Genomic DNA, 16,837 nt, shown 5'->3' on the forward strand with positions numbered 1-16,837 from the left:
TCTACCAAGCTCTTCTAGCACAGCTAGGTTAAAAGACTTTTTTGTTTACACCTAATATATACTTCATATATCTTAAATTGGATTTATCTAAAAAATCTATATTATTTGTAGGTCCAATATTTGATAGACCAAGGAGCCAATATTGAGCATGAAGACCTAAATGGAATGAGAGCCTTAGATAGAGCAATTGATAGACGAAATACATCTGTTGTCGTTAGCTTTCTGAGAAAAGGAGCCAAATTAGGTCATACAACATGGGCAGTGGCTGCAGGGAAACCTGATGTCATGTTGTTATTGCTCAACAAGCTCATGGAAGATGGAAATATTCTCTATAAGGTAGTCAAAAGTTCACCATTAAATAAGCATTTTTGATACACATGAGATGTTTTACAAAGATATATGTATTGTTCTATAATAAACTACCTACTGTTCTCTAACAATTTTTTGTTCAGAAAACGTTAGAATATTATTATGCCTACAGGATTATGAAAAAATGGAAAACTGCTTAGTTGTATCAGTGTAATGTATGATTCAAACAGATTAATATATCCTGTAACTACAAATTAGGGATGTTTGCCCCTCTTGCTTTTTTTAATTTTTGGCAGATTTTGTACAGGTTATAATGTTGTCTGACTTTCATTTGACGTAATTATTTACCTTTTTCCTGAACTAATTCAAATCATTGGCGAATCCAGGGGCTGGGTTCCTGGGGTTGGAACCACCATTTTTTTTTGACGATCAATGGGGCATATGAATGGGGAAATATTGTAGACACCCCCCCCCTTTTTTGTCCTGGGTTGGGAACCTCCCCTTTTTAACATGGCTGGATCCACACCTGCAAATAACTGCTCATAGGTCAACCTTTATGTGGAGCTAAACTGCTTTTTATTTTTTAACAAAATATGTAGTACTGGTATATTTGATATGCTGCTCCAATTTTAGAATGGGCTGGCAAATAGGCATGGAACTTTTGCTAACTTGATATGGACATAGTGTATTAGTTTATTATAAGGTCAGTTTAAGGGTTAACCTCTGGTGTTTGGTCAATGATATTAGGTATGCAGATGCATATTAAAGGCATAAGCATAATGGTACATTACAATACAATGGAGATCAGTTGGTTTCGCCCCCTCAGTCGCAATTTATCGACTTTGAATGTTTTTCATAGTTAACATAATAAATTTGGGGATTAAGTCAGTGTGCGGAACCACTAATGAAAAGTCAATGATAGCTAGTTTTTTTCTAAAGTAGAACTAGAAAAATGGTCAAAGATGCTTGCTTGCAATTAAAAAATGATGATGTCAACAATGAATTATTCAATCGTTTAATCGGTTTGAAATTTTGATTTTCCCATTTGGAACTTTCCTTGGAATTTGGTATTTTTGTTATTTTACTTTTAAGTTTGTGTTTAGGTAATTTTTATGGTGAACTTAATGGAATGTCAAAAATATTTGTAATACAGCTGTAAGGCCACACCAATTTGATTGATAGTTCTTTGGATTTTCCCGCTCCTGTTTTGGAGAAATTGACTTTTCAATAAAAAAAAAATAATTACCGCTTCCGCAAATTTTTGGGCCGCATGCCGCTCCAAAATTAGTTTATCTTTAACATTTTTTTTCTCATAGACGTTTTTCTTGTGCATATATTGCTCCAATCGATTCAAACGTACGTGTGATAAATCGTTTGTTAATAAAAGGTAAAAAATCAGTATGCCAACATGAAGTTGTGTCAAATCATTGCATAGGACAAATAGTTATTTAACACACAGTTAATTGAAATGGATTTCATTCTATCTATGAAGACTTGTTCTAGAAGTCAAAATAAAAAATCTTTCGTTAGACAACCATGATCATAACAGTACTCGCTAGAACCATTGTCATTCCCGATCATTGTTTCAATAGACACAGTCCGAGATTAATCTGACGTACAACAACTGTTTAGCCAGACTAGATATAGAGTTGTTCAACGGCTCCAGCTTGTCAAGCAAAACAGCCGTTGGACGTCAGAGTTATCTCAGACTACAACAGACATAGATAGAGCTATCTGTCTTAGATGAAATTGATATTAAATTTACATGATTTAAAAAAAAAATATGACATTAATCATATTTTCAAATTGATGAAAACCCATATCCCCTTGTTAGTCTATTGACATGCACTCAGAACTCTTTTGTAATGGTCTGTAAATAAAAATAACGCATGTATTATTGGTGCAACCACTTCCAGTTTGAGATACATTTATGTTTCAGGGGCAAAAGGAAAATGTATTTTGCCAAATCAGAATAATGCATGTGAATGTGGTTTAAGGACATAATGTATTTTAAGAGAATGTTCCATTACACTGAGATCAACATTCATAGCAATATAACTATTTTACTCAACATGTTGTTGAAATATTCACCTCACTCATTATGTTGATCCTTTTATAGATACATAGTTCCAACTAGATGCCAAGCAGCCAATAAACAATCACTTCTATATATGAAAACAATTGTATCAAAGATATTTAATATTTTTTTAGGGCATTTTGGGGAATATATGCACATATTTTAATTGTATTCCATACAATATATTTACCTACTTACATAATTCCTCTCGCTAAACTTTATCCGCTTTGCCTCCTTATTATATACATGTGTGAATTTAAATAAATATACATACAGTTAAAGCTTATTTGACGAAAATAATCAAAATGATACTAAACCAAAGCGAACCAGAAAGTTGGGTGTGGTATAGACTGTACTACAGGCACAAATACATCAAATAATATGCATAAGAGCATGTTTCTCCTCCTTTTTCTTTGAAGTTACCCAGTTTTGACATGTACACAAATTTCTAAATTGCACAATTTAAAAAAATATTATACCGCTCGCTCCACTTGTAGAGCACCCGCCTCAACAAAACTCATTTTCAAGAATTTTTTACAATCAAAAAAATTTCGCTCGCTCGCTCGCCCCATATTTTTTGGAGCTTTTGTCTAAAGAACTATAAATCAAATTGGTGTGGCCTAAAAGCATTAGTACATCTCATTTCTATAGAGATTATTTTGCCCAACCCGCTTGGTCATAGTCTGTTGACTTTGAAACTTTCGCATGGTTTACATGTCTCAGTTAAAGTTTGGGATTAGATCAGTTTTAGATGCTAAGTCAGTGATATACTTTGAACACGTTTTAATGTATTTACTTTACACAACTTTGATAATGACGTTCATATTAGTTGTTAAAAGTTGTGCAACAAAAATAATCTTCCAGCACCATTAAAAAAGTTGACTCAATTATAGCACCATGCTGTATGATATGCAATGTATTAGCATTTGAAAGTTTCATTTCCATGGGAATTATATGGCGCCACTCGCTCATCGTGACTTTGTTTGAAGGAAAGACTTATGATAAGTCAATGGCATTCAGTATGCAGTTGTATTCACATTGGCACATCTCATTTCTATGGAGAAACTTAGTCAAAAACACACATATAGATCAAGTGAGCTAAACATGCTCTTTGGAGATTTTAAAAAACAGTGAAGAGTAAATATTTAGTTTTCCTTTTTTCTCCTATTCAGAAAAACCGTATAAAAGAGGCAGCCCAGAGATACCAGTATGCCTTAAAGAAGTTCCCAGAAGGGGGTGAATGTGATGATACCAAAACATTTAAAGAACTTCGTCTTAATTTACTGCTGAACTTGTCCAGGTGTAAACGTAAAGTAAATGTAAGTACAATGTAGATGTATTTGTATAAAAAATTGCATTTTAAATATGAAAATTATAAATAAATTGTTCTTAAAAGAGTTCCTGCAAATATGGTCTCTGTTAGTAGGATATATTATCACCAGTTCTGAATTTTTATACAACTGCAAAAATTGAAAATTTTTTGGTCGTATATTAATGGTATCACGTTGGCGTCAGCGTCGTCGTTGTCGTCGTCCGATTTCTTTTGGTTTTCGCACTATAACTTTAGTTTAAGTAAATAGAAATCTATGAAATTTAAACACAAGGTTTTTGACCACAAAAGAAAGGTTGGGATTGATTTTGGAAGTTTTGGTCCCAACAGTTTAGGAATTAGGAGCCAAAAAGGGCCCAAATAAGCATTTTTTTGGTTTTCGCACTATAACTTTAGTTTAAGTTAATAGAAATCTATGAAATTTAAACACAAGGTTTATGAACACAAAAGGAATGTTTGGGATTGATTTGGGGAGTTTTGGTCCTAACAGTTTAGGAATAATTAAGGGGCCCAAAGGGTCCAAAATTTAACTTTCTTTGATTTCATCAAAAATTGAATAATTAGGGTTCTTTGATATGCCAAATCTAATTGTGTATGTAGATTCTTAATTTTTGGTCCCGTTTTCAAATTGGTCTACATTAAAGTCCAAAGGAGCCAAAATTAAACTGAGTTTGATTTTAACAAAAATTAATTCTTGGGCTTCTTTGATATGCTGAATCTAAACATGTACTTAGATTTTTGATTATGGGCCCAGTTTTCAAGTTTGTCCAAATCAGGATCCAAAGTTATTACATTAAGTATGATTGTGCAATAGCAAGAAATTTTCAATTGCACAGTATTGTGCAATAGCAAGTATTTTCAATTGCACAGTATTGTGCTATAACAAGAAATATCTAATTGCCCAATATTGCACAATAACAAGAAATTTTCAATTGCAGTTATCTTTCTTTGTCCAGAATAGTAGTTGAATCAATTTAAATCATTGTTTTATACAATATACAATGTATATTCACTTTTACTACCAAGTGATAAATTAAAACAATCTTTACCATTCAGTGATAACAAGCACTTTTTCTTACATTTTAATATTTTATGATGTATTTAAATGATTAGTTATTGTTGCAAACTCCATTTGTAATTTGAATTGAGATCAGTTTTGGAATATGGGAAAGGGGGATGTGAAAAAAAAATTGGGGGGGGGGGGGGGGGTTCAATTTTTCTCATTTCAGATTTCATAAATAAAAAGAAAATTTCTCCAAACAGTTTCTGAGAGGATTAATATTCCACAGCATAGTGAATTGCTCAAAGACAAAAAACAAATTTTAAGTTTATTAGACCACACTCATTCTGTGTCAGAAACCTATGCTGTGTCAAATATTTGATCACAATCCAAATTTAGAGCTGAATCCAGCTTAAATGTTGTGTCCATACTTGCCCCCAACTTTTCAGGTTTCAACCTCTATGGTGGTCGTGTAAAGCTGCACCCTGCGGAGCATCTTGTTAGTTGATAATAAGAAAAGTATTTAACTACACCATAATTTTTGCCATATTGTAGGTTGTAACCATGGTAAAGTATAATGGTTGAATTTGTTAAAGAAAACATTAGTGCCTGTTTTGTTTGTACAAGAAACTTCCCCAAACAGTTTATTGCCAAGATCCTTTATTGTATTCTCACTATTTCCACATAGAGTCAACCTGACAAAACAGTCACCTTTTTACTAAATGGTTAAAATCAGACAAAATAAATAATGCACGATACCATAACAAAAAGTGAAATTAAAATTGACTTCCCTGAGCACATATCTGTGAAAATTTTGTCTAAGGAGCCTATATATTATTTATTAAATTTCCTAGATTAAAGGTGTGTAATTGAAATGTTCCCCTTTATTTTACAGGACTATGAAGGTGCCATAGAACTTGCCACGAAAGCCTTAGACATTAAAGCCAATAGTTTTGAGGCCTTTTATGCTCGAGCACGTGCTAAGAGGGATAACAGGCAAGGTGCTTCAGCCTTAGACGACTTAAAAGAAGCATTAAAGCTTGCACCAAACAACCGGGAACTTCAAAGACTACTGATGAGAGTTCGTGATGAATGTCGAGATCAAGCTCGATATGAAAACATCCAAGGAAGCCATCAGAGTTTGAACGATCAAGAAAGAAGAAGAGAAGAAACTGCATTATAGGAATAATAGTGTTTAGTAATAAACATTCCTTATAATATTTAAGTCATAAAGATTTGTTTATTATATCAGCATTGCACGTGCAGCATTGTAAGCTTTTCTGATATAGTTATAGTGTAACATTACTAGCACTGATTAATACAGAAACAGCAAGATAAACTTGAAGGAAATATTCATAAAAAGATTGACATTGTGAATGGCACATTTAATTTTTATATGACTGCAAAAATATTATTGGGGTTTGTATAATGCTATGATGTTGTCTTCTGTGTCGGCTTCGTCCAATGACACATTTCGTTTCCGGCCATTAACTTTTGTTAAAGTCTATGCATCTCTATGAAATTTTACAAGAAGATTCCATACCACAAAAGAAAGGTTGGGATTGATTTTGGGGGTTATAGTACCAACAGTTTAGGAATGAGGGATCCAAAAAGAGAGTACTTATTTTTAATTTTTGTGAAAAGTTTCAAGAAGAATCTTCAATTTCACAGTATTGCACAATAGATTTTTAAGATATTTTACCCCATTTATTTTGTGTCAGAAACTTATAGTATGTCAAAAATTTTATCACAATCCAAATTCAGACAGTATGTACCTTGAATATTGTGTCTAAATATGCCCCAACTGTTTAGGGTTTTTGACCTCTGCAGTCATATCAGTCTGCACTCAGCAAAGCATTTGATTTAATTTGTTTACTACGAAAAACGACATATTAAAAAAAAAGAGAGAAAAAAAGTTTGAAACAAATTAAGTCTTGCAGTTTTATATTTTTGTTAAGTTTAAACTTGCTTTAGAATAAGTAATCTAAGAAAAATTAAATATGAAAAAATTTCAACAATTAACTGGAGATAACATGTATTCAGAAATTCATTTAGCACACACATTAAAATTATCAATATTGTTGGTTCACAAGTTGAATTTCTATGAAGTTTTGAAGCAAAGTTATCTACAACATTGTGACAACATTAACTGTTTATGACATCAGAGGAGTGAAACTATTGCTTTTATTTTACTTGTAAATTACAGTAATTAATTGCAATGAATGTAATGATAACATTATTGATTAGAAGAGAAATCTGAGGGTGAGGACATTCTTATTTTGTTGACAAGTTATTGCCTGTAAATAGTTCAAACGCTCTACAAATAATAAGTAGACATTTTAGTTCTAAATTTCATTGGTGCAGCTTTATCCAGCTTATTTATTGTTTTATGTCATAGTGAATTGTTTTATTTAATCTTATAAATTATTTTTTTTCAAGATATGATTATTTACAATTCTCAACAGTTGACGAAATAATCATGTCAAACCCAAGTTTTACATTGGTCAGTCTTGGATACAGAAATGTCAACTTTCATGATCATACATCACTTTTTAAAATAGATTTTGTCGTTATTTTACTCTCCCTTTGGTGTATGAATATTAGTAAATGTCTGCCTAAAAAAGATATCTTGTAAAGAGATGTTGATCACAAAAGATGCATGACATATCATTTCCGGAAGTCTTATTTCAAAGATTTTATTTAAAATGACATGGTTAATATAACAGTTGCATCTCAAATGACATTTCTGCTTTCATCTATTTTCATGAAACTTGTATGGAATATTAAATCTCTCTCAGAAATCTCAATTTTGAATTTTTTCAGTTTGTCATTTCAGAGTTAAGGGAATTTTCTTTAAGGCAATCTTTCACTCAAGTATATGTATGTTTGAAATAATTTACTTCAAACTTTTTATTGTTGTTGGGATTGATGATCTTCAGCTCAGCTGTTTATAACTGATTGTTTGAAGTCTTTTTTAAGTAAGCATTTTATTAATTTATTTTTAATTGTGATATGTCAGTTTATTTATATAATTTAACGGTTTAAAACCAGATTTTTAAAATATTGGAAAGATCTTGTTCATATAAAATATTTGGATAATGCACTAGATAAAATCAAATGCAATCTTGATTTGCTTTTCAGTGTCTTAAATTTTTATTTTCTATACATTTTACATCCATGTGACTTTATTATTCATGCCTTAAATTGATATTCTGTTATGTTATTGTAAGTTTACATGTTTGAAAGTTGTATAGTTATGAAAATAAGGTGTAATTTTGATTGTTAATTGAAGTTATAAATATTGTGGAGAACAAAGTTTTAGTGAAACAAATATTTTTCTGTAAGATGAATATTTTTCGGTTGGAAGTAAAATGGCTTTGAAACAAATCTGTTGTTTATTTCATATGCTATAAATAATTATCTAAAAATACACATACCAGTCGAAGCTTAGGTTCATACCTTCTCCATATAACATACAGTTTTCCTGCTTGATTTGCAGAATTGTCAGTTTAGCTTGTACAGCTTTCCGTCCATGTAGGCATTTTATCTCCCACTATTTGACTAGCTCTAAACCTCACAAATATATGGGACTAGCCGCTTTTTACAACAGTTTCCATGCAATAAATTATTCAACCAATGTATTTCAAAATTAAAAATGTTGCTACTAAGGACAATTTAGGTCAAGTTCTGTTTGGATCTCACCCTATAATGAATTTACTGACCCCATATATATTGTATAAGGACGCTAGCGCACTGTAACAAATTCATCTTACTGACATGTGGGTTTAGACTAGTGGCCTGTCAAAGTGATTAAGTCTTCAATATAAAGAATTTACTTCCATTTGTCTACACTAAAACAACTTGTTTGTATTTAAAGTGTTTTCTGCATTTATTTCAATGATTCATCATCAATTTCTTTGTTGAAATGTTTCAGATTTTTCCTCAACGCTGTGTTGTTAACACCACTTACCTTGTATTAGAATGAGCCATTCCTCCTAACCCAATATAAAATATACCAGGCCCCCATGCTGTACATTTTAGCTAATGGTTCCCCTAGAAATGTATAGGAGGCTGGTCAAATTGCTTATATGTTGTTAGTGATGAGTAAATAGATATTGACTATTTTCACTGTTCAGGACATAGAGTGGGGTGCGCATATTCGCCGGGGACACAATTTCGCCATTTTACTATTTTGAGGTGTAAATACTTCAAAAGATGGCTGAAATGGAAGAAATATGCTGTTGACTTAGATTTTTCTAACAAATATGGTTATTTTTTAAACTACGACAAAATTGCGGCACTTACCACAAAAGACCGAAAAACGGACAACAATTTTCACACAATTTCCTGAATGAAAAACCTGATTTCAAAGAATAAAATTGAGAATGGAAATGGGGAATGTGTCAAAGAGACAACAACCTGACCAAATAAAAAACAACAGCAGAGGGTCACCAACAGGTCTTCAATGTAGCGAGAAATTCCCGCACCCGGAGGCGTCCTTCAGCTGGCCCCTAAACAAATATATACTAGTCCAGTGATAATGAACACCATACTAATTTCCAAATTGTACACAAGAAACTAAAATTAAAATAATACAAGACTAACAAAGGCCAGAGGCTCCTGACTTGGGACAGGCGCAAAAATGCGGCGGGGTTAAACATGTTTGTGAGATCTCAACCCTCCCCCTATACCTCTAACCAATGTAGTAAAGTAAACGCATAACAATACGCACATTAAAATTCAGTTCAAGAGAAATCCGAGTCTGATGTCAGAAGATGTAACCAAAGAAAATAAACAAAATGACAATAATACATAAATAACAACAGACTACTAGCAGTTAAATATTTTCTTAGTAAATTTTTTATTGATTGCCTTAAATTTCAGTTCTATACACCTTTAAAATGTCTGCTATTGCCATCTATAATGAAGTTGATTTGAAAAATATTATTTAAAGCTATGTGTCCCCATTGACAAAACATCAGGCAATTGCAAACACCCTTAAATCTAACTTTTCAGTTGATTATTTTCAAACAAACACGTTTTCAAGCTTAAGAATATTTTGCATTTGAAGTTATCTTCATATAGAAATCTCAGTATACTTCAAAAACATATAGACCTGAACATAAACTGTAGAAAACATGGAAAGATATGGCGAAAATGAGGACCCCACTCTAGGATTCTTTTGATTGAAGGTCAAACAAGCCCTCTTAAATTAAACAAGAGTGCACATGCTAAAATGTTTAGCCTTCTTTACTAACCATTGATATTATGTTTATAGTCCTAAATATAAAGTTCTACTATAACTATCACATAAACTTAACATAATCCAAGAAAATGAGGTTAAGGTCATATAAACCAAACAAGAAACTAAAGTACACCTTACAATCATTCAATACACTAAAGATTATAGTTTAAGAAAAATCAGACCAAAACACAAAAACTTAACACTGAGCAATGGACCATGAAAATGAGGTCAAGTTGATTTAAACCTGCATGACTTACATGTTCATCATAAAATATTTCTATACACCAAATAAAGTTGACCTATTGCATATAGTATTCGAAAAAAAGACCAAAACTCGAAAACTTAAATTTGAGAACTGAACCATGAAAATGAGGTCAAGGTCCGATGACACCTGCAAGTTGGAAATATACACCTTACTATATTTCCATACACCAAATAAACTTAAATTTGAGAACTGAACCATGAAAATGAGGTCAAGGTCAGATGAAACCTACAAGTTGGACATATACACCTTACTATATTTCCATACACCAAATATAGTTGACCTATTGCATATAGTATTAGAAAAAAAGACCACAACACAAAAACTTATCTATATATATATAACCACTGAATCATGAAAATGAGGCCAAGGTCAGATGACACTTGCCAGTTTGACATGTAAACCTTACAATCCTTCAATACACCAAATTTACTAGATTTATTGCTTATAGTATCTAAGATGTGGACTTTACCACCAAAACTTAACCTTCTTCACTGATCCATGAAATGAGGTCAAGTGAAAATTGTTAAACGGGTATGAGGACTTTGCAGTATGCACATACCAAATATAGTTATCATATTAGTAATTACTTATAATAAGAGAGAAATTAACATTACAAAAAAATCTGAATACATAAAGCTTTTAAGTTAGTTAACACTGCAGCCTCTGAATCACTATCCCTATGTTGAGCTTTCTGCGACCAAAGACGCAGGCTCGACAAAAATAGTTCCTGCATACCCTAAAAAAATATAAAGCCTGTTTACTGTCAATCGAACAGCTTATTGTTTGTTTATTGATGTCAATTGCATATGTTATATGGTATTTCCTTTGCTGTCATGCATGTTTAAGGGCAACCTGCACAAATCCCTTCTTTAATCAACCAGAGGTATGTTGTCTGTTTCACTTTAAGGGTCCAATTTTAAAAGTTATCAAATCGTACTGTTATACATTTTAGCTCACCTAGCCAAAATGGCAAGTACGCTTTTCTCATCATTTGTCATCTATCAATTTTTAGTCCATTAAAACTTTTACAAGCAACTTCTCTAAATCTATTTGGCCTAATTCAATCAAATTTGGATAAAATTCTTTGCTGTATGCAATTGATTGAGGTAATATGTATACTTGAGTATTTTATGTTCTCATTCATAAATTTGTTCATGGTTCTTTTCACTTTGAGATCACAACATTCTGCTGACCAGATTATTTTCTCATCAATGGTACCTGATGTGAGATCGTCAGAAAAATATTCCTGGACTGCCCCACCTGAATTTTTCTATAATCTCTATGCATTTAAATGTTGTAATACTCTTTGAGTCTGAAGCACCTTTGATTTCAAGTATCTTGAAGTCAATGTCAAGCTGAATTTTGTTCCCAACAAATTTAAAATTATAAGAATGTTCTGCTATTAGCTCTTCAAAACTTTTTCAGATTTACTTTCAGCTTCTCACACATAAGAATTCTCATTCTGCTGTCAATATAGTCCTTAAACAGGCCTAAAGTAGATTTAGCAACTTCTTTGCTAACTGCTCCAGATTCTCTAAGGTTATTTGAAAAAGTCTCTTCACTTTCAGCCTTTTCCATGCTAGATTAAATATACAAAAACATCGGAAATTCAAACCAGATGCTCCGCAGGGCGCACCTTTATACGACCGCAGAGGTCGAACCCTGAACAGTTGGGGCAAGTATGGACACAACATTTAAGCTTGATTTAGACCTCAATGTGAACCAATTTGATAACCGGGCCCAAATATTAAAAATCTAGATATATGGTTAGATTCAGTTATTGAAGAATTTTTGTTGAAATCAAACAAAAAGTTTAATTATTGACGCTTTGGTCATTAATGTAGACCAATTTGAAAAACATATTGCTTGCTTTTGCGTAAAACTGTGTTAATGAAAATTTCTTGCTATTGCGCATTATTGTGCAATTAGATATTTCTTGCTATTGCGCAATACTTAGCAATTGAAGATTTCTTGCTATTGCACAATACTGTGCAATTGAAAATTTCTTACTATTGCACAATACTTAATATAATAAATTTGGACCCCGATTTGGACCAACTTGAAAACTGGGCCCATAATCAAAAATCTAAGTACATGTTTAGATTCAGCATATCAAAGAACCCCAAGAATTCAATTTTTGTTAAAGTCAAACTAAGTGTAATTTTGGACCCTTTGGACCTTAATGTTGACCAATTTGAAAACAGTACCAAAAATTAAGAATCTGAATACATGGTTAGATTTGGCATATCAAAAAACCCCAATAATTCATTTTTTGATGAAATCAAACAAAGTTTAATTTTGGACTCTTTTGGCCCTTATTCTTTGGGACCAAAACTCCAAAAATCAATCCCAACCTTCCTTTCGTGGTCATAGACCTTATGTTAAAATTTCATAGATTTCTGTTGACTTATACTAAGGTTATTGTGCGAAAACCAAGAAAAATGCTTATTTGGGCCCTTTTTGGTCCCTAATTCCTAAACTGTTGGGACCAAAACACCCAAAATCAATCCCAACCTTCCTTTCATGGTCATAAACCTTGTGTTTAAATTTCATAGATTTCTATTTATCTTTACTAAAGTTAGAGTGCGAAAACCAAATGTCTTCAGACGACGACGACGCCAACGTGATACCAATATACGACCAAAAAATTTTCAATTTGTGCGGTCGTATGAAAAGCTTCTAGTACACTTAGTGCACTGATATGACTAAAATGACTTTTAACTTCTATGAAACTACCAGCAGAATTCTTTAATATATCCAATCAAACAGACCTAATCATAAATACCATAAAAATGTGTAACTTGAGAACACACCAAATTTGTATGGATATATATTTATGTACAACTTTGATAAATATAATAACTGATTATTCACTTTTACTGATGCTAATAAAACATTGATGAAAATTTTTTGAGTGTCGTAAAGTTTAACAGGAAGCATATACACAGCAGATGAAACTAGATGAAACTATATGTGCAGGCGTTTAGAAAGTCTATCAAGCTAATTAAATTGGCAAAAATCAGCATTGTGTAACTAAACACAGCCTTAATTTGTAAGTCATCATTGAAGACTTGCATACTAAAAATTAGTGCAATTTGTGTGGAAAACTATAATAAAACTATGGCTTGTGGGGCCAAAAAAGATTTGCTTACCCTCTACAACTCAACATCATCAAGCTGCAGATCATATGTTTAAATAATTCCCTTTAATAGCAATAAAACATTTTGATGCAAATATTCCTTGTGTAGCTATATGGCAGATGTTAATAAAATGCTCTGCAGTGCGCAGCTTGATACGACCGCAAAGAGTCAGCATTTCAAAGAACCCCAAGAATTCAAGAATAAAACCCCATTGAAACTGGTCAAGAAATTGGCAATTTATACTAAGTATTAGAAAAGTTATTGTCCAGAAACTAGGTGTCTTTGGACGAAGCTGATGCTGACGACGAGGTCGAGGACATGATACCAATATACGAATGCAAAATATTTTATTGTTCGAATAAAAATATTTAGCTCAGCACAACATAAAATTTTGAACCTACATATATTAAATAATGAGTGTTTCAATTTTCAAATTTCAGACTATTGATTGCTTACTGTAATCCCGCTTGCATAGTTTGCACAGGTACATTGTCTGCACCCCCTTCTCACCACGAAATTTCAGGTAAAAAACTTCTGGTAACTGATGAAACTCGTAATTTCAAATCGTGTGTGCTCTTTACCGTTTGTTTGTTTTACAAAACTTGAAAAACACTTCACGATTGTTAAAATAAGTCAAATTCACACAAAAAGCAATAAACAAACTTGCAACCAGAAGTTTGAAAAGTACTTGTAAAAGAAAACACAAGAGTGCTCACGTTGAAATATCTCACCTTCTTTACTTATCATTGATAGTATGTTGATAGTCCTTAATATAAAGCTTTACTATAACGCCTTTATAACTGACCTTGTGGACAGTTGTCTCATTGGCAATCATACCACATCTTTTTTTATATCACATAAACTTAACATGATAAAAAAATGAGATCAAGGTCATATAAACTGAACAAGAAATACATGTTCACCTTACAATCATTCAATTCACTAAAGATAGTTGACCTATTGCTTATAGTTTCTGAAAAACAGACTTAACCAAGAAAACTAAATATTGACCAATGAACCTTGAACCTTGAAAATGAGGTCAAGGTCAAATAAAAGTTGCGAGACTGGCGTGTACATCATAAAATATTTCCATACACCAAATATAGTCTATTGCATATAGTATTAGAAAAAAAGACCAAACTCAAATACTTAACTGTCACTGAACCATGAAAATGAGATCAAGGTTAGATAACACCTGCCCGCTAGACATGTACACCTTACAATCATTCCATACACCAAATATAGTAGAACTATTGCATACAGTATAAGAAAAACAGACCAAAGCACAAAAACTTAACTATAACCACTGAACCATGAAAATGAGGTCAAGGACAGATGACACCTGCCAGTTGTACACCTAACATTCCATCTATACACCGAATATACTAGAGCAATTGCTTATGGTATCTGAGATATGGACCTGACCACCAAAACTTAACCTTGTTCACTGGTCTGTGAAATGAGGTCGAGGTCAAGTGAAAACTGTCCGACGGTCATGAGGACCTTGCAAGGTACACATATACCATGCAAATATAGTTGTCCTATTACTCATAATAAGAGAGAAATTAACATTACAAAAATTCTTAACTTTTTTTTCAAGTAGATACTGAACCATGAAAATGAGGTCAAGGACAATGGACATGTAGTTCCAACATATTTTATTGTCCAAAAAAATTGACAATAGGATTAGACACAAGTTTTGCAACTTAGAACGTGACGTCTTCTCCAATACATACAAATAATAAATAACCGAACAAAAATAAAATACAAAATAATAACATCATAAACAATATTAATATGAAGACATGAAATTAACAAGAATTTAAACGACAACGGTTAGCTATTATTGTATTTTAAACAATTAAATTAAAGGAGAGATCCGTTTGCGCCAAAAATGCGTCCTTTTGCGCCACAACTTTTTTTGTCCAATGCTACGTTTGCGCCACCTGTTTTAAAGTTACATTGTATCATTTGCGCCAAAAATAAAACATACGATTGCGCCAATTAGAAGAAAAATGACTTTCCTCCCCCAGTTCATGATAATTCCTGTGGAATGCTTCTGCTCCATTACTGGTACGTGTTCTACTCTATTCTACCATATAGTAACCGCCATCAACAAATTAAAGATTATGCCACAGGAGGAAAATTACAACAAGACATAGATTAAAAAAAAAAAAAAGAAAAATTAAAAAATAAAATGTTTTGTATAATAAGATGTTATAATTGAGTTAATATTGATGCTTTGAAATTAGAGATTTGAAAGAGTCTAGTGAAGTGCAATTTACAATGTTATTCGGTAGTTTGTTCCAGTCGGTAATAGTTCTTGGAAAATAGGATTCTTTTCTGTGCTGTGTTTTGCAGGATGGAATTTGGAAGCTGTTTTAATTAGAATGTCTTGTTTGTCTTTTTTGTGGGATTAATTCATTATTTTTAGGTATTGCAACCTTTTCGTGTTCAATTTTGTAAAGCATTACCAATCTAGAGTCTTTTCTTCTGTCAGAGAGACTGCGCCATTCAAGATGCTGTAACATGTTACCAACGCTTGAGGTGTTTCGGTATTTGTTGGCAACACACCGCGCAGCCCTCCTTAACCTTTTCAATGCTATCTATGTCTTGTTGTAAGTATGGATCCCAAACAGAGCGGTAGGTAGCTTCAGCCTATACGGATGGTGGGAACAAAGCACTGTGTCATCAACATATGTGGCTAAAACATAATCACCAAAGCTTCTTTTTTCTTCTCTTTTGGCATATCCTGTAATAAATATTCAGCAAAGCAATAAGTTTTCTTCTTTCTCTGTACTTGGACTGTCTAATGCATTACAAGTCATTTCTCTCAAGATGCTCATTTTCATGGTGAAATATCTTCAACATAGTGATACTTTTTAAGCCAAAAATAAGAACAGGTAAATTGGCGCAAATGAGTTTCGAATATTGGCGCAATTGATACATTTGGAAAACAAAATTTGGCGCAAATGATACCCCTGAAAAACAGTAATTGGCGCAAAGGACTACTGCCTAAATTAAATTGTTGTTGTCAACTGATAGGATTTTATAATAAAATTTTAATTCTCAAAGTCGGTAGGTATATTTTCTTTTCTAAGTTAAAAAAATAAGTTATTCCTTTGAACTGTATAATTTTTACACGAGAGGAAATCGTGTTGAGCATTTTCGTATAAATAACCACATTGACACATTGCGTAAGGTTTAATATTTGCGTGATACAGATTCATGTTAAGGGCACTGCATTTGTTTCTTAATCTTGCGTGTAAAACATTTAAATAACTGTCACCAATATTGAAGTATGTAGGGGGTGATTTGTTTTTATAGTATTTCTGTTTAATTTTTAATTTAAACACATTTAAAGAAAGTTAATTTCTAATACTTAAATCGAGCGAATTCCAGAGTTTGATACTAGATGGAATAAATGATTCCTGATAAAGAGACAGCCTGCTAGAGGTTTGGTATATATTT

At 32.4% G+C, this 16,837-nt stretch overlaps 1 protein-coding gene across 12 annotated transcripts in view; it reads left to right on the forward strand.

Annotated features, from left to right (window-relative positions):
* LOC139510178 (protein TANC2-like) overlaps nt 1-8,103 on the forward strand; it is a 69,851-nt gene extending 61,748 nt beyond the window's left edge. For all 12 annotated transcript variants that reach the window (XM_071296540.1, XM_071296539.1, XM_071296537.1 and 9 more), the window contains 3 exons: nt 112-336; nt 3,559-3,705; nt 5,612-8,103. In XM_071296540.1, the coding sequence (XP_071152641.1) occupies nt 112-336; nt 3,559-3,705; nt 5,612-5,899 (660 nt within the window). In that variant the 3' untranslated portion in view covers nt 5,900-8,103. The remainder of the gene's footprint in view (nt 1-111; nt 337-3,558; nt 3,706-5,611) is intronic.
* The last annotated feature ends 8,734 nt before the right edge of the window (nt 8,104-16,837 follow it).

The sequence above is a fragment of the Mytilus edulis genome, chromosome 2 (genome assembly GCF_963676685.1).
Source record: "Mytilus edulis chromosome 2, xbMytEdul2.2, whole genome shotgun sequence".
NCBI lineage: Eukaryota > Metazoa > Mollusca > Bivalvia > Mytilida > Mytilidae > Mytilus > Mytilus edulis.